General features: G+C 43.4%; 1 protein-coding gene across 1 annotated transcript in view; it reads right to left on the bottom strand.

The window, feature by feature from the left end:
* Positions 1–21,643, bottom strand: part of LOC138669931 (heterogeneous nuclear ribonucleoprotein R) — a 154,204-nt gene that overhangs the window by 47,843 nt on the left and 84,718 nt on the right. The window contains exons 6-8 of the mRNA XM_069756803.1: positions 10,925–11,130; positions 8,198–8,347; positions 432–553 (exon numbers count right to left, since the gene is read on the bottom strand). Coding sequence (XP_069612904.1) covers positions 432–553; positions 8,198–8,347; positions 10,925–11,130 — 478 coding nt within the window. The remainder of the gene's footprint in view (positions 1–431; positions 554–8,197; positions 8,348–10,924; positions 11,131–21,643) is intronic.

The raw sequence follows: 21,643 nt of genomic DNA, 5'->3' as shown, positions 1-21,643 counted from the left end.
GCACAAACTCATTAGATGCTTCAGTACAAAAGAAAGAATTTGAGTAAGGCCGGGGTCACAACTGCGAGTGCAATGCAAGAAACTCGCACAAGTCTCTCGCATCAATACCCGGCACTGCCGCCGGCACTCTGGACAGGGTGCCGGGTATTGATGCGAGAGACTCGTGCGAGTTTCTTACATCACACTCGGAAGTGTGACCCTGGCCTAAGTGTATTGCTGGCTAAAGTACATTTTGATTTCATAATACAAGATGTACAAGCCTAGAATAGCCCCAGTATGAAAAATGAAATATTTTATTTTAGTTTTTTAATATAGATCATAATAGTATTTTAGAAAAATATTTTTCAAACAAAAAAAAATGATGTAAACAATAGGTCATTGCCTGATGACTCATTCCCTTTAAGAATTGTAGAGCTAGCTAAAATACTCACAAAGTACCACGAGACGCCTGTCGTGCAGCCTGTCGCTCTTTTCTCTTTTTATCTGGGGGTTTTGCTAGTACTATTTCAATTTCTTCACCCTCCAGGTCTGTTCCATTCATTTCATCCATAGCCTGCCCAGAAGCAAGGACATTTACAGACTTTAGCAAACTATGTAGCTAAAACCACAAACAGCATACAAAAGGTTGGTGTTTTTATGGCAATTACTATTGAATGTTCTATCTATAGTGTAGGTCATCAATATTTGATCAGTGGGCTTGACTCCCAGTGTGCTTATTGTGGGATTTCCAGTTCAGTAAGATGACAACAATAAATAAAAAACAGACTATAAGATGCACTTTTTTCCTCCAAAAGTTTAAAGAAAAATGGGGGGTGCGTCTTATAATCCGGATGTACCTGCTGTGGATGGGGAGGTGAGGGAGCAGCAGGTCACAGCAAGCACTAGCCAGCGGCTGTGGCTAACCACTGTGCCCACTGTTAAAGAGAAACAAATATTCACTGCTCCCCACGCCCATAGTACCTCCGACCTCAATGCACTGAAGCCAGCGCCGAGAGGCGGAAGGGACTATGGGCATGGGGAGCAGTGAATATTAATTTCTCGTTAAAAGCAGGCTTACTGCTGGCTGCAGCCGCCGTCTCCCTGCAGCTGCTGGGCGATCAAGTGAGCCCGCCATTAAAGAGAATGAATATTCAATGCTCTCCACTCCCATGGGCTGCCATGACAACCCATTGGCATGATGTAATCATGATGGATGCCAAACCATATACACACCATCAATCAAGTAATTTAATGAAGCTGTCGTGATAGATGGTGACAATTAAGTAGTTAATCAGGAGTAAACAGATCAAGCTCTGGTTATTGCTGTTGCAGGCAGATGTTATCTGATGCTCATGAGCTTGTATGGACATCACAACCCGACAGAGAACATACTATTAATACCTACAGTACAGACCAAAAGTTTGGACACACCTCATTAAAGATTTTTCTGTATTTTCATGACTATGAAAATTGTACATTCACACTGAAAGCATCAGAACTATGAATTAACACATGTGGAATTACATACTTAACAAAAAAGTGTGAAACTGAAATTATGTCTTATATTCTAGGTTCTTCAAAGTAGCCACCTTTTGCTTTGATGAATGCTTTGCACACTCTTGGCATTCTCTTGATGAGCTTCAAGAGGTAGTCACTGGGAATGGTCTTCCAACAATGTTGGAGGAGTTCCCAGAGATGCTTAGCACTTGTTGGCCCTTTTGCCTTCACTCTGCTGTCCAGCTCACCCCAAACCATCTCAATTGGGTTCAGGTCTGGTGATTGTGGAGGCCAGGTCATCTGGCGTAGCACCCCATCACTCTCCTTGGTCAAATAGCCCTTCCACAGCCTGGAGGTGTGTTTGGGGTCATTGTCCTGTTGAAAAATATATGATGGTCCAACTAAACGCAAACCGGATGGAATAACATGCCGCTGCAAGATGCTGTGGTAGCCATGCTGGTTCAGTATGCCTTCAATTTTGAATAAATCCCCAACAGTGTCACCAGCACAGCACCCCCACACCATCACACCTCCTCCTCCATGTTTCATGGTACGGTGGGAACCAGGCATGTAGAGTCCATCCGTTCACCTTTTCTGCGCAAAGACACGATGGTTGGAACCAAAGATCTCAAATTTGGACTCATCAGACCAAAGCACAGATTTCCACTGGTCTAATGTCCATTCCTTGTGATCTTTAGCCCAAACAAGTCTCTTCTGCTTGTTGCCTGTCCTTAGCAATGGTTTCCTAGCAGCTATTTTGCCATGAAGGCCTGCTGCACAAAGTCTCCTCTCAACAGTTGTTGTAGAGATGTGTCTGCTGCTAGAACTCTGTGTGGCATTGACCTGGTCTCTAATCTGAGCTGCTGTTAACCTGCGATTTCTGAGGCTGGTGACTCGGATAAACGTAACCTCAGAAGCTGAGGTGACTCTTGGTCTTCCTTTCCTGGGGCGGTCCTCATGTGAGCCAGTTTCTTTGTAGCGCTTGATGGTTTTTGCCACTGCACTTGGGGGCACTTTCTAAGTTTGCCCAATTTTTCCGACTGACTGACCGTCATTTCTTAAAGTAATGGTGGCTACTCATTTTTCTTTACTTAGCTGCTTTTTACTTGCCATAATACAAATTCTAACAGTCTATTCAGTAGGACTATCAGCTGTGTATCCACAAGACTTCTGCACAACACAACTGATGGTCCCGTCCCAACACCATTTATAAGGCAAGAAATCCCACTTATTAAACCTGACAGGGCACACCTGTGAAGTGAAAACCATTCCCGGTGACTACCTCTTGAAGCTCATCAAGAGAATGCCAAGAGTGTGCAATATGCAAATTGCCTCTTTAGAGAAAAAGAGGACTTAAACTCTATAGCATAGACTAACACAGCACTCTATAGTAAAAGTATTGTTGGTGCTCAAGTCAGGTATCCAACTCGTCAAAATATAATAATAAACTTGCCACTCAGTACTTGAACAAAAAAAGAGCTTCCTTTTATTTGTGCATCCAGACAAAAATGGTTATGAACGTTTTCGGTCCATCACAGGACCTTCATCAGAACATTCTTTAACATGAACTGGATGTGAAGGGGTGCTCTGTAAGCGGTCATGAGCGTCCAAATTATAGGGACCTGCTGCTGCGGGTATGTGCTGTAGATCAACTGGGCATCATAAGCCAAAGACAGCGCAAGAGGTAAAGGCAAAACTATTGCAAAAGAACCGCGCGGTGTCACAGTGTGCGAGTGCTCCCTGCTGCACGGCGCATTCGCACACTGGGACACAGCGTGGTTCTTTTGCAATAGTTATGCCTTTATCTCTTGCGCGGTCTTTGCTTTCAAAGTATTTTATTGAATTTTAACTTTAACCGGTAAGGATTGGTTAGGAAAGGGAGGAGGGGAAAGGGTGGGGTATGGAGGTAGGGAAAAACAAATCCCCTAGCAATAGGGGAGACAGGCGATCATACAGTAGAATTGTATAAACATAATAAGATGACAAGTACTTTGTGCATTTTTGCTAAAACATAGTAGTTTAGGATGGAATAACGCAATAGGCTATTAAACTGACACAAGTAAAGTTTTATGTAGATTCGTTGAATAAGCATCTAAGACCATAATGACTAACTAGTAGGTAGTAGTATACGAAGGCCTATTGTAAACTTTAGCTTAATATATGATATGTAGTAACTTAAACAGGAAAACAAGCCCCTATAATAATAGGGTAGACAGGCGAACATATAGTAGATTAATATAAACATTATGGCTTAAAATGATAAACATAGTAGACTGTAAAATAGAACGAGGTAGGCTATAAAACTGATTTGAATAGTGCGTTGAACAAAATCGCTAAGTAAGCATTTGACGTTGGGTTGTCGTAGGTAATGTTTTATGTAGACTCTCAGCTAGTAAACAGTAGAATATAAAAATGAATGCCCGTTGTGGACTTTAAGCTTGAAGTATGATAGGTGGTAGCTAGTCATATACAGGGATACCCTTGGGAGATCCCGTGACCATGTGGGGAGCAAAAAGTCTGGCTCAATATCAAGGCTAAAAATTGGGAAGAAATAGATCTGTAACTTATAGGAGTAAAAATGTATAAGGCGAGATGGGACTACAAATCAAGTAGGACCATTGGAGGTTCTAGAAGGGTTCAGACCATGTCGCTGCAGAAAGGTCAAACCCTCCTCCGGTGTTGCAATATGTCCAGTCCCGGACAAGAGTTTCACCAGAAGAGTGGATGAAGGCGACCATGAGTAGGCAAAATGGAACCTCCAGAGCTCCCGTGTAACTGGTGAAAAATCTCGTCGCTTTTTCAAAGTGTCTTTAGACAAATCTCTGAAGAATGTTAGGTGGCCATAAGGGGAGAGCAGGAAGTCTTTTTCTGAGGAAAGGTCAAATAGCTTATCCCTTACCCAGGCCGGGAAAAAGGAGACAATTATGTCTCGTGGCACATCCAGTGGGAGGGACGAGGGTCTTTTAATTCGGTAGATTTTTCCTATGGTATTGGATTCGCTGATGTCAGGAATAAATTTAGAGATCATTTTGTGAATATATTTTTTCAAATTGGGGGGTTTTACAGACTCAGAGACTCCCCTAATTTTCACATTGTTTTTGCGCCTATGGTCTTCTAGAGTTGCCAAGCTACATTTGAGTGAGTTTATGTCTTTTTGCAGATTTTCCAGCAAAGCTGTGGATATAGGAGGGGTTGGTGAAAGATCTGAATGTGGAAGATCATAATTTCCAGGGAAAAAGTCTTCCATACTGCTGCCTGAAGAGCTTTCAGAGGATGCATATGAATTTTGTGTTGAAGGAGAGTCATTATAAAGGGAAGCCCTTGAGGAAGATCAGGACAAAGATGAATCTAGGCTTTCCGCAATAGATGTCAACGCGACTTTTACGTATGACTCAGATGCTGCATCTGTACCAGATCCCGTGTGTGGTGGATTGAAAAAGAGTATGAATTTATCCAGTACTAGTGATTGTTCATCCATCTTTTTGTTAAAATGGTCGCAGAAAGCCTTCAACAAATTGTCCACTTCTGATTCAGTGAGTGGCCTTTCCGTAGTTGTCACCCCTTCTGTACTGGGGATAGAGCACGTATTTTTTGTGTTGTAGTTCTCCCCCTTATGATTGAAACAGTCGCTGGGACTTTGTATTGGTGTAGCTTGTGGGTAACGATTTGTTTGTGAGGTGCCATCTGGTGTATTCAGCGTTGCTCTGGGACCTTTGCCCCTGTGCCACTCCATCATCTGGGGTTTGGGCTGGGGTGTAAACACTGGAGCATCATAGTTTAGGGAATAGCTGACCATTTGCCTCCCCTTATCTCCAGCTGCCTTATCGCTGCGGATTATGAGTGGAGTTGTGGGCTGGGTTTTTGTTTTAGGCAACGTTGTTCCCATGCTTGTAGCCTGTTTAATCATATTCTGGGGTCTGGGCTGCGGTGAGAATGCAGGGGTCTCATATCTTAATGGGCGTCTGGCTGCCTGTTTTCTCATATGTCTGTCGGTATCATCGCTGAAAGCCGTGGGCGGAGTTATGGGCGGAGTCTCATCTGCTCTCCTGCTCCCCTGTCCCTCCCTCATGTGCCGAGCCGCAGTTTCCACCTTAGTCCCGGCGGACTTACCGGCTTGGTATGAAGGAGCAGAGTGTCCCGGGGATCTCGTACCCGAAGCCACTGGCTGTGTGAGTCCACCCGGAGTCTTTGCTGCAGCTGAGACCGGGCTCTCCTCTCCGGGAGCTGGGCCGACGCTTGAAGTGGGCGGAGCTGTGGGCGGGGTACCTCTCTCCTCCCCGCTCCCCATCCCCACCGGCACAGACAATGTCGCGCCCGTTATATCAGAGGCTGCGCCGGTCTGGGGGGCTGTAGCAGAGGATCCCATGGATTTTAGAGCGGGAGCCGCCTGTGGTTTTTGCTCACCTTGCGATGCCGCCTCTTCCAGGAGCGATGCCGCCGTGAGCTGTGGGCGGTGCGGTGGGCAGAGCTTCGGCCCCCTCTCCTGCTTCCCGGCTTTGCCATTGTAAGCAAAGCTGTGGCTAAGGCTTTAATGTCTGAGGTGGCGCCGGCTCGTAGCGGGGATCCCGGAGACTTCAGAGCGGGAGCCGCTTGTGGCAGAAGCTTACCCGGCGTTTTCTTTGCGGCTGGGCTCGGGTACTTTATTTTGGAAGCGGAGTTGCTTTGGGTTGTGGGCGGGGTCTTCACTCCTGTGCTGCTTCTCAGTCTCGCCGACTCAGGCGAGGCCGCGGCTTTGGGCCCACCTGCTGTAGTAGCTCCGATTCCAGCGGGGATGCTGGTGGGACCCGCAGTTTTCAATGCGGGGGTCGCTGTGGATGTGTGCTTGGCCGGGAATCTTCTGGAGGACGAATCTGGTCCCCCATCTTGTGCAGGCCTGCAACAAGGCCGCGGCTGGGGATCACCAGTCCCTGGATTGCTTGTGCCTTCTTTAAAGCCGGGTTATTCATAGTGTCCAAGTCCCAAACACTCTTAAAGTCACAAACACTTTCTTCCCAGAAAGTAAGCAGAATAGTCGCTTATAACAGGGTTTTAACAGGAGCTCCTGTGAGACAGGTCTGCTCCCAGACCCTAGCAAGCCACGCCCCCTCTTGCGCTGTCTTTGGATGATGATGCCCAGCTGGTCTACAGCACATACCCGCTGCAGCCGAGCACCCCTTCACAGCCAGTTTATGTTAAAGAATGTTCTGATGAAGGTCCTGTGACGGACCAAAAACATTCATAACCATTTTTGTCTGGATGTACAAATAAAAGGAATCTCTTTTTTTGTTCACGTACTGAGTGCCAAGTTTATTATTATATTTAAACTCTATAGCGCCACCTGTTGGAAGTAGCGATCCAACAAGTCACAATCAACCCTTTAACGAGTCGTGCAATAAGACTTCGGATAAAAGCCAAATCAGTATCTCAATTCGCAGGCACGGTGTTTCGGGCTGTTGGCCCTCGTCTTCGTAAATGAGAAGGTGTCCAAACTTTTGGTCTGTACTGTACATCAGGAAGAGATTAATATTTCCAGCAGTATATTCTGTGGAAGGCACTTACGGTACATCAAAAACCCCATAAACAGGATTCGGGTGTATACGCTGATGGGGCCATCCAATAGAATTATGCAGATGGGGTCACAATATGCACTGACAGACATCATTTGGCATCTTGGTGACCTATACTTTGTGCCCTTAACTATATGTATATTTGGTGTTTGAGAGGGTACTACAAAATATGGCTTACTTCATTAGATTGAAAACTGGTGCTATTATTGAGCTTAAAAGGGGTCTTCCATCCCTAAGAACTTATCCCAATATGCAGTAGGTGTAATAATATTAGCAAATACTTCCAATTAGAAATGTAGAATAGTTTTTCTATGTCACTTTCCACATGTGCAGGCATTGCAGGACCTTAGATATCCATGGTTAATATCACAAACAACTAGCTAAGGCTACGTTCACACTAGCGTTGTGCGCCGCTGCGTCGGCGACGCGACGCACAACGCACCGAAAAACGCTGCGTTTTTCGACGCGTGCGTCGTTTGACGAAAATCGGACGCAAGAAAAATGCAACTTGTTGCGTTTTCTTGGTCCGACGCTAGCGTCAAAAAAGACGCACGTGTCGGAAAACGCAACAAGCAAAAACGCATGCGTCCCCCATGTTAAACATAGGGGCGCATGACACGTGCGTCGCCGCTGCGTCGCCCGACGCTAGCGCGACGCACACTAGCCGAACGCTAGTGTGAACGTAGCCATACTAACTGTTACTATATCAGTGGATATAACCATGGGTATCTAGGTCTTGCAATTCCTGCACATGAGGAAAGACCTCGCGGATCAGAAAAACTATACCGCATTTCTAATTGGTGTTATTTGCTAATATTATTATAAATACACCTATTACATATTGGGATAGGATCTTGGAGACAGGAAAACACCTTTAAATGTTCTAGTCAAAATCACAATGACATACTTTACATACCCTTGTTGAAGATCATCAAGGGAAAATTGGAGAATATACACTAACGAGTCTCCGACAATAGCTTCTAGCTGCACATTTTTTCTTACAGATTATTGACTTAAGAAAGCAGAACAGGAACAGGGTTCTAATAAATATAAGTATAGCTAGAAAGAAGGTCTATTTTTTTTCACCACAAACCACACCATTTTTGTTCATGTGCTATGGTAATATTTTCTTTGCTTGAAACGTGTTTGTTTGATAAAACAGATACCCTTCTCACCTTCACTGCTGAATCCCTCTCTTCAAAGTGCACGAAAGCATAATCTTTCAGTTTCTTCACCCGCTCCAACTTTCCAAATACTGTAAAGGCCTTTTCTAAAATCTCCTCTGTTACTGTAGCAGACAAATTTCTAACAAAAAGTACTTTAACCTAAAACGACAAAAGAGAGAAGACTAAGGCCTCTTTCACACTTGCGTCGTGTTAGATCCGTCGCAATGCGTTGTTTTGGGGGAAAAAAGCATCCTGCAAATGTGCCCGCAGGATGCGTTTTTTTCTTATAGACTTGTATTGCCAACGGATGGCGACGTATGGCCATACGTCGAGTCCGTCATGCACTGGATGCGTCGTGTTTTGGCCGACCGTTGGCACGAAAAAACATTCAATGTAATGTTTTTTCATATGTCGTGTCCGCCATTTCCTACCGCGCATGCACGGCCGGGACTCCGCCCCCTCCTGCCCGGGACATAGAATGGGCATCGGATGCGTTAAAAAACTGCATCCACTGCCCATGTTGTGCCGAATTTGCACAACGTACGTCGGTACATCGCGTCAACGCTTTGCAACGTCCGCGTACCGACGCAAGTGTGAAAGAAGCCTTAGAGATTAATTTAAGAAAACAAAAGCAAATGATGAATGGCCGACACCAGTATGAACTAATAGTCCTGTCTATATATTACCTTCATACATGCAATGCTCACACAAAATATGCCTTAGTTAGTGGTAGCATTTTAAAGTAGCGGGCATCCCATGAGTTTATGCTCTTTCCTCACAGACTCCTTTAATTAAGGGTGTTAGGAAAAAAAATTATAAGAAGGAGACTATTCTTACAAGAGTAAAAAAACATGGATCCACTGGATTTCATCTAGTTTGAGATTAGAAAAAAGATCCGGCATACTGAAGCACGTAACAGTGTAAATGGCAAACCTTTTGTAAAATGCTTGTCAAGCAAGTAAAAATCTCACAAGTGCCTCTTAGTAAAGGCCGCTACCCTTGCAGTCAATGCCTCACACTTGAACCCCTTTCTGCTCTGGCGGTGAGCCCACATCAAAGCCGGGACATGTCAGCTGTTTTGAACAGCTGACATGCACCCTCAATAGGCGCCGGCGGAATCCCGCTCCGCCCGCACCTATTAACTAGTTAAATGCCACTGAAACTGACAGCAGCATTCAACAAGCACTTCTGGCAATCCGTCTGGAAATGCACGCACCGGGGCCCCTGTCACATGCTGCAAATCTACTACGTAGGGGCGATCTGAGCATCACTCCTATGTAGCAGAGCCGATCAGGCTATGCCAGCTTGGAGCCTCCCATGGAGGCTATTGAAGCAGGGCAAAAGTAAAAAAAAAAAAAAAAGTTTTTAAAAATATGAAAAAATATAAAAATGTAAAATCACCACCTTTCGCCTCATTCAAAATAAAAAAAATAAATAAAAATCAAACCTACACATTTGGTATCGCCTCGTTCAGAATAGACCGATCAATAAAAAAAAAAACAAATAAAAAATAATATGCCAGAATTAAGTTTTTTTGGTTGCCGTGACATTGCATTAAAATGCAATAACAGGCGAACAAAAGATCATATATGTACCAAAATGGTATCATTTAAAACGTCAGCTCGGCACGCAAAAAACAAGCCCTCACCCAACCCCAGGTCACGAAAAATGGAGACGCTACGTGTATCCGAAAATTGCGCAACTTTTTTTTTTTTACCACTTAGATAAAAAATAACCAAGACATATTTGGGGTCTAGGAACTCGTACTGACCTGGAGAATTAAAGGCAGGTCAGTTTTAGCATTTAGTGAACCTAATAAAAAAAAGCCAAGTAAAAAACAAGTGTGGGATTGCACTTTTTTTTGCAATTCCACCGCAATTGGAATTTTTTCCCGTTTTTATTACACGACATGGTAAAAACAAATTGTGTCATTCAAAAGTACAACTTGTCCCGCAAAAAAACAAGCCCTCACATGGCCATACTGACAGAAAAATAAAAAAATATGATGGCTCTGGGAAGGAGGGGAGCAAAAAACGAAAACACAAAACCGAAAAAAGCTCCAGAGGTTAGGCCCCTTTCACGCATCAGTTTTTTGCCATTAGTCTAAATCCGTCGAATTTTGAAAAAAATGGATCCTTTTTTTCTCATAGACTTATTAGTATTAATATTAGCAACGGATGGCCTCACGTTTCCTTTGCCGGATCCGTCGAAAATTGTTTGTCCGACGGCCAGAGACAACGGACAAAGTAACGTTTTGTGTATGTCGAAAAAACGGACAGCGATGGATCAGTCGCCGTCTGTCGTTTGCTAGAATGGAAGCCTATGGCACCTGTTCCGACAAATGATGGAATCTGGTGACGGCTTCCGTTTTTTTTTTTTTTAACTGAGCATGCTCCAATCCAATTAGCCACATCCGCTAGTAAGATCCGTCCAAAAAACGGATCCATCGCATCAGTTTTTCACAATCGATTGTAACTGACGGCAAAAAACTGATGTGTAAAAGGGGCCTTAAAGAGCTTTGTAACATGACTTGTAATAACAGTAAAAACAGAAAATTGGTACAGCTTTGGATTGGCTGCAGAAGCCCCCCTCAGGAAGTCACTGACGCAGCAGGAAGAGAACCAGTCTAGGTCAAACTAGAAGTGCTTGGAAAGAATAGAATTGCTTTTTAAACCCACCGTACATCGTTAAAAGTTTAAAACAGCTACGTTACTACTAATTACAAACATTGCTCACCTTTGCCATTATTTCTGGGTCCGGCTCCTCCACTGGATCTGCCCATTCTACAGTTACAACATTCCCCCAAACTTTCACCTTTCCACTCATTAACCTCCGTCTAGCTTGTGCTGCAGTTTTGTGGTCCTCGTACTCCAAGAAACAAAATCCACGGTTCTTTCTCTTATCGTCAGGTTGATGATACAGAATCACATCCACCAGGCCCTCTAGAGATCACAGTTACAAATATGACAGTTACTGAAACATAGCAATACACACGTGGTTAAAATTGTTGGTACCCCTCGTTTAATGACAGAAAAACCCAAAAAGGTCACAGAAATAATTTGAATCTGACAAAAGTAATAATAAATAAAAGATCTATGAAAATGAACAAATGAAAGTCAGACATTGCTTTTCAACCATGCTTCATCAGAATTAAAAAAAAAAAAAAAAAAACTCATGAAATAGGCATGAAGTGAAATGATGGTACCCCTGAAAATAATGTGACAAAAGGGACATGGTAAATCAAGGTGTGTCCACTCACTAGCACCACAGGTGTCTACAATCTTGGAATCCGTGACTGGGCCTGTATATAGGGCTACAGATACTCACTGTGCTGTTTGGTGACATGGTGTGTGAACTGCAAAGGGTAGAGGGTGCACTACATTAATAGGCGTAAAACTATAAACGGGTGCCGCACCATGCATAAGACATATAGTACTAGGACATCCACTTTTGGTTCTATGTCATTTGATAACCTACATAATACAAGGTTTTCTATTTTTGATATTTTGTATATTATACATTGTCTGTTGATATTTGCCCTGCTGTGCCAGAGTTGTCCTAACGGGAGCAGTCCCCATTTTACTCTATATTATAGTCTTTGATTTCCTTATAGCTTTATACCAGGGATGTGGTTGTGTTATTCTGTACCTGTTCTTAAATGCGTTTACTCTATCTTTGGTGTTTTTGTATGTCAATGAGTAAATAAATTTATACTTTTTTGCCTAATTTTCTCTCTGGAGCGCGCCATTTCCATGCATGTACTTTTGTCTCCTTCCCTAGTACTTGGTGACATGGTGTGCATCACACTCAACATGGACCAGAGGAAGCGAAGGAAAGAGTTGTCTCAGGAGATTAGAAAGAAAATTATAGACAAACATGTTAAAGGTAAAAGTTACAAGACCATCTCCAAGCAGCTTGATATTCCTGTAACTACAGTTGCACATATTATTCAGAAATTTAAGATCCATTGGGCTGTACCCAACCTCCTTGGACGTGGCTGCAGGAGGAAAATTGATGACAAATCAAAGAAACTGATAATACGAATAAAAACAAAAGAGCCCAGAAAAATGTTTTAACAAACTGAAGGTGAACTTCAAGCTCAAGGAACATCAGTGTCAGATTGCACCATCCATCGTTGTATGAGCCAAAGTGGACTTCATGGGAGATGACCACGGAAAATACCATTGTTGAAAAAAATCATTAAAAAATCCACACTGAAATTTGCCAAACTACATGCTGACAAGTCACAAAGCTTCGGGGAGAATGTCCTATGGACAGATGAGACAAAAATGGAATTTTTTGGCAAGACACATCAGCTCTATGTTCACAGATGGAAAAATGAAGGATATCAAGAAAAGAACACTGTCCCTGCTGTGAAACATGGAGGAGGCTCTGTTCTGTTCTGGGGCTGCTTTGCTGCATCTGGCAAAGGGTGTCTAGAATCTGTGCAGGGTACAATGAAATCTCAAGACTATCAAGGGATTCTAGAGAGAAATGTGCAGCCCAGTGTCAGAAAACTTGGTCTCAGTTGCAGGTCATGGGTCTTGCAACAGGATAATGACCCAAAACACACAGCTGAAAACACCCAAGAACGGCTAAGAGGAAAACATTGGACTATTCTAAAGTGGCCTTCAATGAGCCCTGACCTAAATCCTATTTAGCATCTTTGGAAAGAGCTGAAACATGCCATCTGGAAAAGGCAACCTTCAAACAGGAGTGGGCCAAAATACCTGTCGAGAGGTGCAGAAGTCTCATTGACACTTAGGCTAAGTGCACACAATGCGGAAATTTCCGCAGCAATTCCGCAACTCCTGCCGCGGGTATATCGCATGCAGAATTGGCATGCGTATTCCCACTAAACACTAGCGTTTTGTAAGCGTAATTAGCTTGCAGAATGCTAGCGTTTTCCAAGCGATCTGTAGCATCGCTTGGAAAACTGATTGACAGGTTGGTCACACTTGTCAAACAGAGTGTTTGACAAGTGTGACCAACTTTTTACTATTGATGCTGCAATGCAGCATCAATAGCAAAAAGATCTAATGTTAAAAATAATTTAAAAAATAGTTGTTCTCACCTTCCAACGTCACCCGATCTCCTCAGTGGTGTCACGTGACCGCGACGTCATCCCAAGTCCTTCGCACACAGCATCCCAGCCACCGCGTGCACCGCTGAGAGGCAGGAGGACTCCGGGGGCCATCAGCAGGTGAGTATATCACGATTTTTTATTTACATTTTTTTTTTAACCCCTTCCCGACCTTTGACGCCACGTAGGCGTCATGAAAGTCGGTGCCAATCCGACCCATGACGCCTATGTGGCGTCATGGAAAGATCGCGTCCCTGCAGATCGGGTGAAAGGGTTAACTCCCATTTCACCCGATCTGCAGGGACAGGGGGAGTGATAGTTTAGCCAAGGGGGGGTGGCTTCACCCCCTCGTGGCTACGATCGCTCTGATTGGCTGTTGAAAGTGAAACTGCCAATCAGAGCGATTTGTAATATTTCACCTATTATAACGGGTGAAATATTACAATCCAGCCATGGCCGATGCTGCAATATCATCGGCCATGGCTGGAAATACTAATGTGCCCCCACCCAACCCCACCAATCGCCCCCCCCAGCCCCCCGATCTGGCTGGTACACTGCTCTGGCTCCCCTCCGTCCTGTGCTCCGCTCCCCCCCGTGCTCTTGTCCGCTCCCCCCGTGCTTCAATCACCCCCCCTGCACTCCGATCCACCCCCCTCCGTGCTCCGTTCCACCCCCCCCCCCCCCCTTGCTCTGTTCTACCCCCCCCCCCCCCCCCCCCCCGTGCTCCGTTCCACCCCTCCCGCGCTCCGATTCACCCCCCCATGCTCCGATCCATCCCCCCCGCCCTATCATACTTACCGATCCTGCCGGGGTCCGTCCGTCTTCTCCCCGGGCGCCGCCATCTTCCAAAATGGCAGGCGCATGCGCAGTGCGCCCGCCGAATCTGCCGGCCGGCAGATTTGTTCCAAAGTGCATTTTGATCACTGAGATATAATTTATCTCAGTGATCAAAATAAAAAAAATAATAAATTACCCCCCCCCCTTTGTCACCCCCATAGGTAGGGACAATAAAAAAAATAAAGAATTTTTTTTTTTTTTCCACTAATGTTAGAATAGGGTTAGGGTTAGGGCTAGGGTTAGGGTTAGGGGTAGGGCTAGGGTTAGGGGTAGGGTTAGGGGTAGGGTTAGGGGTAGGGCTAGGGGTAGGGGTAGGGCTAGGGGTAGGGCACACGTATCCTGGTCCTCTGCGGATTTTTCCGCTGCGGATTTGATAAATCCGCAGTGCTAAACCGCTGCGGATTTATGGCGGATTTACCGCGTTTTTTCTGCGCATTTTACTGCGGTTTTACAACTGCGATTTTCTATTTGAGCAGTTGTAAAACCGCTGCGGAATCCGCACAAAGAAGTGACATGCTGCGGAATGTAAACCGCTGCGTTTCCGTGCAGTTTTTCTGCAGCATGTGTACAGCGATTTTTGTTTCCCATAGGTTTACATTGAACTGTAAACTCATGGGAAACTGCTGCGGATCCGCAGCGTTTTTCGCAGCGTGTGCACATACCTTTAGAATTAGGCCATGTGCACACGGTGCGGATTTGGCTGCGTATCCGCAGTGGATTGGCCGCTGAGGATTCGCAGCAGTGTTCCATCAGGTCGACACAAAAGAGAATAGTAAAACCAAAAACACTCAGTTTGAAAAAATGTTGCAGTAATCCGCAAGTGCTAGTAAAAGATGTAAAAAACTGGGTATTTGGTTGATACGTTTTTTGCATACCGTGAAGATTGGTAGAGCAGCTTAGTATACATTTTTTTGCAAAAACCTATCAACCAAATACCACGTGGAAACGCTGCGTTGTATTTTCCGCAGCATGTCAATTCTTTGTGCGGATTCCGCAGCGTTTTACACCTGTTCCTCAATAGGAATCCGCAGGTGAAATCCGCACAAAAAACACTGGAAATCCGCGGAAAAACTGCAGGTAAAACGCAGTGCCTTTTACCTGCGGATTTTTAACCCTTGTCAGGCTGCATAATTTTACAACCTTAACAGGCTGCATAGGTACAATTGTACCTTCACATATACCTCCACTGTGGGAAGACTTTACTTGGTTTCAGAAACTAAAGTTCATTCAGCTACAAATGTTATGCTGATATCTATTGTTCAGTGTTGTTACTGGTCACTTATGTTGCTGTCAATTAAGTTAATTCAAACTGGGAGTGGCTTCTACTTGTCTTCCTGCCTCCCTCCTCTCATTAGCCATTTTGCTGTTCATCTCATTGCTGTGAGCACACATTTCTAGGCTTGTGAAGTCTTCAATTTCTTGGAAACGAAGGTAGGAAAGTCTCACAGCATCTAACAGCCAGTTATACCTTTATTCTCATTATGTGGGGACAGAACAGTCAAATTGTCTTTCAGCCTGGACTTGGCTTACATATATTTTGTATGAAACTTATCACTATAGGTATAATTTTTATACGAAAAATGGATAATAATTAGTATCTACATATTGTTTTACGATGTTTTATTTATATTCAGCACAAAATACGAAGCCAAAATTCATCTAGCAAGTCATCATGAGTGATAGTAATGCTGGATCTAGTTTCCGCCATAATCCAAGAAAACGTGTTTGCAGGTTAGTATAATTTTGTGAAAAGCCAATAATGTAGTATTTCGGAAAATTATTTATTTTACATTTTTTCATATTTACAGATTTACGTCTGACGAAATAATGCGAATGCTAGAAGAATCTGATTCTGAGCATGAGGATGAACCATATGTTCCATCTGATGATGAAAACTATGTACCACAAGTGGATGTTACTGAAGAAGATTCAGACATTGAACAAGAAATGGTCATAGAGCATGAAAATGAATACGAATCAGACGAAAGTGTTGAGGATGATTCTGTGCCTCAAAGTGCAGGCGACATTTGGACTGCTAAGGATGAAACTCAATGGTGCAGTAATCCACTGCCAAATGCACAAACAAAATCTCGTAATGTCCTACGACAAAGAGGTGGCCCTGCAGCAATCAGCAACCTATATACAGCAAAAGAGCTATTCAAGTCCATCATGACTCCCGAGATGTGTGACATCATATTACGGGAAACGAATCGAAAGGCCAAGAGAGTTTGTGATGCTTACAACAACGAACTGGTACAACGTTTTCCTGATTCTTCCAAACGGCCACCACAAAAAACATTCAAGCAATTTACTGAAACGGAACTTCATGCATTTTTGGGCATACTGATTGCTGCTGGTGTGCACAGAGCCAACAAAGAGAATCTGGAGGAAATGTGGAATGTTGCTGCTCTGCCTCTTATACGTGCAGCCATGTCTCGTGACCGCTTCAAGATGATACTCAGATTTATCAGGTTTGACAACGAAAATACACGTGCAGAACGTGTGCAAACAGATAAAGCTGCACCAATACGGGACATCTGGACAATGCTGAACAGTAATCTGGAGAGAGCCTACAAGCCATATCATTGTATCACCGTCGACGAGCAATTATTTCCATTTAGAGGTCATACTAAATTTACCCAGTATATACCTTCAAAACCAGCTAAATATGGCATAAAGATTTTCTGGGCTTGTGACTCATCAAATGCCTACCCTTTACAAGGTCAGCTCTACACTGGGAAACCAACTGATGGTCCTCGACAAGTAAACATTGGAGAACGAACAGTATTGGACCTAGTGAGCTCGTATAAAGGCTCTGGAAGAAATGTCACCACCGATAACTTCTTTACAACCATGGAACTAGCTAAGGTATTGAACTCCTGGAACATGACACTAGTTGGTACAGTGAGAAAAAACAAAAGGTTCCTACCTAACAACATGCAGCCTGCCAAAGAAAGGCCTGTATACTCGACAAATTTTGCCTACAATCATGATGCAACAGTCTGTTCATATGTACCAAAGAAGAACAAATCAGTCGTGCTTCTATCATCTATGCACATGACGGGAGAAGTTGAAGAGACACTAGCAGCCAAGCCAGAGATAATAAAATACTACAACATAACAAAAGGTGGCGTTGATGTTATGGATAAAATGTTGGGAGAGTACACTGTGAAACGACGAACATCACGTTGGACTTTGGCATTTTTCTACAATATGATTGATGTCAGTGGGTTAGCATCCTACATCATCTACAGAGAACACAATCCAAGCTTCAGGGCAAAGGATCAACGAAGAAAGTTCCTGAAAGATCTCGCAAATCAGCTGTGTATGATTGCAATTGAAGATCGTAGTACAAACAAAATGATAATGAGAAACCATTTTCTTCGAGGTGCAGTAGAAATGGTGCTTGGACGATGCATTGTGGTAGCATCGCAGCCAGCAGCTGGCCCCAAAATACCTCATGGTAGTCGTGGACCCTCCCCTGTTGTTGGTAGTTGCTATGTCTGCAGAGACCTGAGGCGAAAACAACGCAAGACTAGAAAGTCTTGTGTGGTTTGTATGAAACCCATTTGCGATGAACACTCTGTAGCAAAGCCAACATGCATTACTTGCAAAGAAAATCAATAAAAAAAAGTTTCTTACATTTTCTTTTATAATGTAAATGAACAGTTTTTTACTTGTTTATAATAGTTAAATAGCATTATCATTAAAAAAAAATTTATGCTTTTTCCCTTGCATTATCTTCATTCAAAATATATGAGGTACATTTGTACCTATGCAGCTTGTTATGGATGCAAAAAGATCTCGACCCCTTATCTCGGAAGCGGGTGGAGATATTTTATTGAAATTTGGCCAATATATTCTGGACCAAAAATGTAGAGATGTCACGAAATTTCAGCCCTCTACGTCTTTTCAAAAAAAAGTTATTGCAATTTTAAAACGGAATAGTTACAATTGTACCTATTCAGCCGGATAAGGGTTAAAAAATGATGCTGAAAAATCTCACACGAATCCGCAACGTGGGCACATAACCTTAGGGTTAGGGTTGGAATTAGGGTTGTGGTTAGGGGTGTGTTGGGGTTAGGGTTGTGATTAGGGTTATGGCTACAGTTGGGATTAGGGTTAGGGGTGTGTTGGGGTTAGGGTTAGGGCTGTGATTAGGGTTATGGCTACAGTTGGGATTAGGGTTAGGGATGTGCTGGGGTTAGGGTTAGAGTTAGGGCTGTGATTAGGGTTATGGCTACAGTTGGAATTAGGGTTGTGGTTCGGGTTAGGGTTGGAATTAGGGTTGTGGTTAGGGGTGTGTTGGGATTAGGGTTGTGGTTAGGGGTGTGTTGGGGTTAGGGTTGTGGTTAGGGGTGTGTTGGGGTTAGGGTTGTGATTAGGGTTATGGCTACAGTTGGGATTAGGGGTAGGGGTGTGGGGGGGCTAGTGTTGGAGGTAGAATTGAGGGGTTACCACTGTTTAGGCACATCAGGGGTCTCCAAACGCAACATGGCGCCACCATTGATTCCAGCCAATCTCGTATTCAAAAAGTCAAATGGTGCTCCCTCAATTCCGAGCCCTGATGTGTGCCCAAACAGTGGTTTACCCCCACATATGGGGTACCAGCATACTCAGGATAAACTGCGCAACAATTACTGGGGTCCAATTTCTCCTGTTACCCTTGTGAAAATAAAAAAATGCTTGCTAAAACATCATTTTTGAGGAAAGAAAAAAGATTTATTATTTTCACGGCTCTACGTTGTAAACGTCTGTGAAGCACTTGGGGGTTCAAAGTGCTCACCACATATCTAGATAAGTTCCTTGGGGGGTCTAGTTTCTAAAATGGGGTCACTTGTGGGGGGTTTCTACTGTTTAGGCACACCAGGGGCTCTGCAAACGCAACGTGACGCCCGCAGACCATTCCATCAAAGTCTGCATTTCAAAAGTCACTACTTCAATTCCGAGCCCCGGCATGTGCCCAAACAGTAGTTTACCCCCACATATGGGGTATCAGCGTACTCAGGAGAAACTGGACAACAAATTTTGGGGTCAAATTTCTCCTGATACCCTTGGGAAAATAAAAAATTGCAGACTAAAAGATAATTTTTGAGAAAATATTTTTTTTTTTTTTATTTTCATGGCTCTGCGTTATAAACTTCTGTGAAGCACTTGGGGGTTCAAAGTCCTCACCACACATCTAGATTAGTTCCTTTGGTGGACTAGTTTCCAAAATGGGGTCATTTCTGGGGGATCTCCAATGTTTAGGCACACAGGGGCTCTCCAAACGTGACATGGTGTCCGCTAATGATTGGAGCTAATTTTCCATTTAAAAAGACAAATGGCGTGCCTTCCCTTCCAAGCCCTGCCGTGCGCCCAAACAGTGGTTTACCCCCACATATGGGGTATCAGCGTACTCAGGACAAACTGGACAAGAACATTTGGGGTCCAATTTCTCCTATTACCCTTGGCAAAATAGGAAATTCCAGGCTAAAAAATCATTTTTGAGGAAAGAAAAATTATTTTTTATTTTCATGGCTCTGCGTTATAAACTTCTGTGAAGCACCTGGGGGTTTAAAGTGCTCACTAGGCATCTAAATAAGTTCCTTGGGGGGGGGTCTAGTTTCCAAAATGGGGTCACTTGTGGGGGAGCGCCAATGTTTAGGCACACAGGAGCTTTCCAAACGCGACATGGTGTCCGCTAACGATGGAGATAATTTTTCATTCAAAAAGTCAAATGGCGCTCCTTCCCTTCCGAGCCTTACCATGTGCCCAAACAGTGGTTTACCCCCACATATGAGGTATCAGTGTACTCAGGAGAAATTGCCCAACAAATTTTAGGATCCATTTTATCCTGTTGCCCATGTGAAAATGAAAAAATTGAGGCTAAAAGAATTTTTTTGTGAAAAAAAAGTACTTTTTCATTTTTACGGATCAATTTGTGAAGCACCTGGGGGTTCAAAGTGCTCACTATGCATCTAGATAAGTTCCTTGGGGCGTCTAGTTTCCAAAATGGGGTCACTTGTGGGGGAGCTCCAATTTTTAGGCACACGGGGGCTCTCCAAACGTGACATGGTGTCCGCTAAAGAGTGGAGCCAATTTTTGATTCAAAAAGTCAAATGGCGCTCCTTCCCTTCCAAGCCCTGCCGTGCGCCCAAACAGTGGTTTACCCCCACATATGAGGTATCAGCGTACTCAGGACAAATTGGACAACAACTTACGTCGTTCAGTTTCTCCTTTTACCATTGGGAAAATAAAAAAATTGTTGCTAAAAGATAATTTTTGTGACTAAAAAGTTAAATGTTCATTTTTTCCTTCCATGTTGCTTCTGCTGCTGTGAAGCACCTGAAGAGTTAATAAACTTCTGGAATGTGGTTTTGAGTACCTTGAGGGGTGCAGTTTTTAGAATGGTGTCACTTTTGGGTATTTTCAGCCATATAGACCCCTCAAACTGACTTCAAATGTGAGGTGGTCCCTAAAAAAATGGTTTTGTAAATTTCGTTGTAAAAATGAGAAATCGCTGGTCAAATTTTAACCCTTATAACTTCCTAGCAAAAAAAAATTTTGTTTCCAAAATTGTGCTGATGTAAAGTATACATGTGGGAAATGTTATTTATTAACTATTTTGTGTCACATAACTCTCTGGTTTAACAGAATAAAAATTCAAAATGTGAAAATTGCGAAATTTTCAAAATTTTCGCCAAATTTCCGTTTTTATCACAAATAAACGCATAATTTATTGACCTAAATTTACCACTAACATGAAGCCCAATATGTCACGAAAAAACAATCTCAGAACCGCTAGGATCCGTTGAAGCTTTCCTGAGTTATTACCTCATAAAGGGACACTGGTCAGAATTGCAAAAAACGGCAAGGTCTTTAAGGTCAAAATAGGCTGGGTCATGAAGGGGTTAACAGTTATATGGTGCCCAGTCCGTGGAGGAGAGTCTCCTCTCCGCCACCCTGGGTACCATCCGCACATGATCCGCTTACTTCCTGCATGGTGGGCATAGCTCCATGCGGGAAGTAAGCGGATCAATGCATTCCTATGTGTGCGGAATTCCCGCGATTCTGCAAAATTAATGAACAAGCTGCTCTTTTTTCCGGAATGCGTTTCCGCTCAGGAAAAAAACGCAGCATGTGCATACAAAATGCAGATTGCATTCTTTTAAATAGGATGCTTAATGTGTTTTTTTCGCGGTTTTTATCTCGTTTTTATAGCGAAAACCTGAAAAATCCGGAACGTGTGAACACGGCCTTACAGGAATCGTTTGATTGCAGCGATTGCCTCAAAAGGTTGTTCAGCAAAATATTAAGGGTACATCATTTCTGTCCAGGCCTATTTTATGAGTTTTATTTATTTTATTTTTTTTTTTAAATCCTATGGAAGCATGGTTGAAAAGCAATGTCTGACTCATTTCTTCATTTTCATAGATTTTTTTATTCATTATTACTTTTGTCAGATTAAAGGTATTTCTGTGACCATTGTGGGGTTTTCTGTCATTAAACGAGGGGTACCAACAATTTTGACCACGTGTGTATATACAGCAGAT

Source organism: Ranitomeya imitator, chromosome 3 (genome assembly GCF_032444005.1).
Source record: "Ranitomeya imitator isolate aRanImi1 chromosome 3, aRanImi1.pri, whole genome shotgun sequence".
In the NCBI taxonomy this organism is placed as follows: domain Eukaryota; kingdom Metazoa; phylum Chordata; class Amphibia; order Anura; family Dendrobatidae; genus Ranitomeya; species Ranitomeya imitator.
The sequence above is the reverse complement of the archived record's forward strand: the minus strand, read 5'-3'. Positions and strand labels throughout refer to the sequence as shown.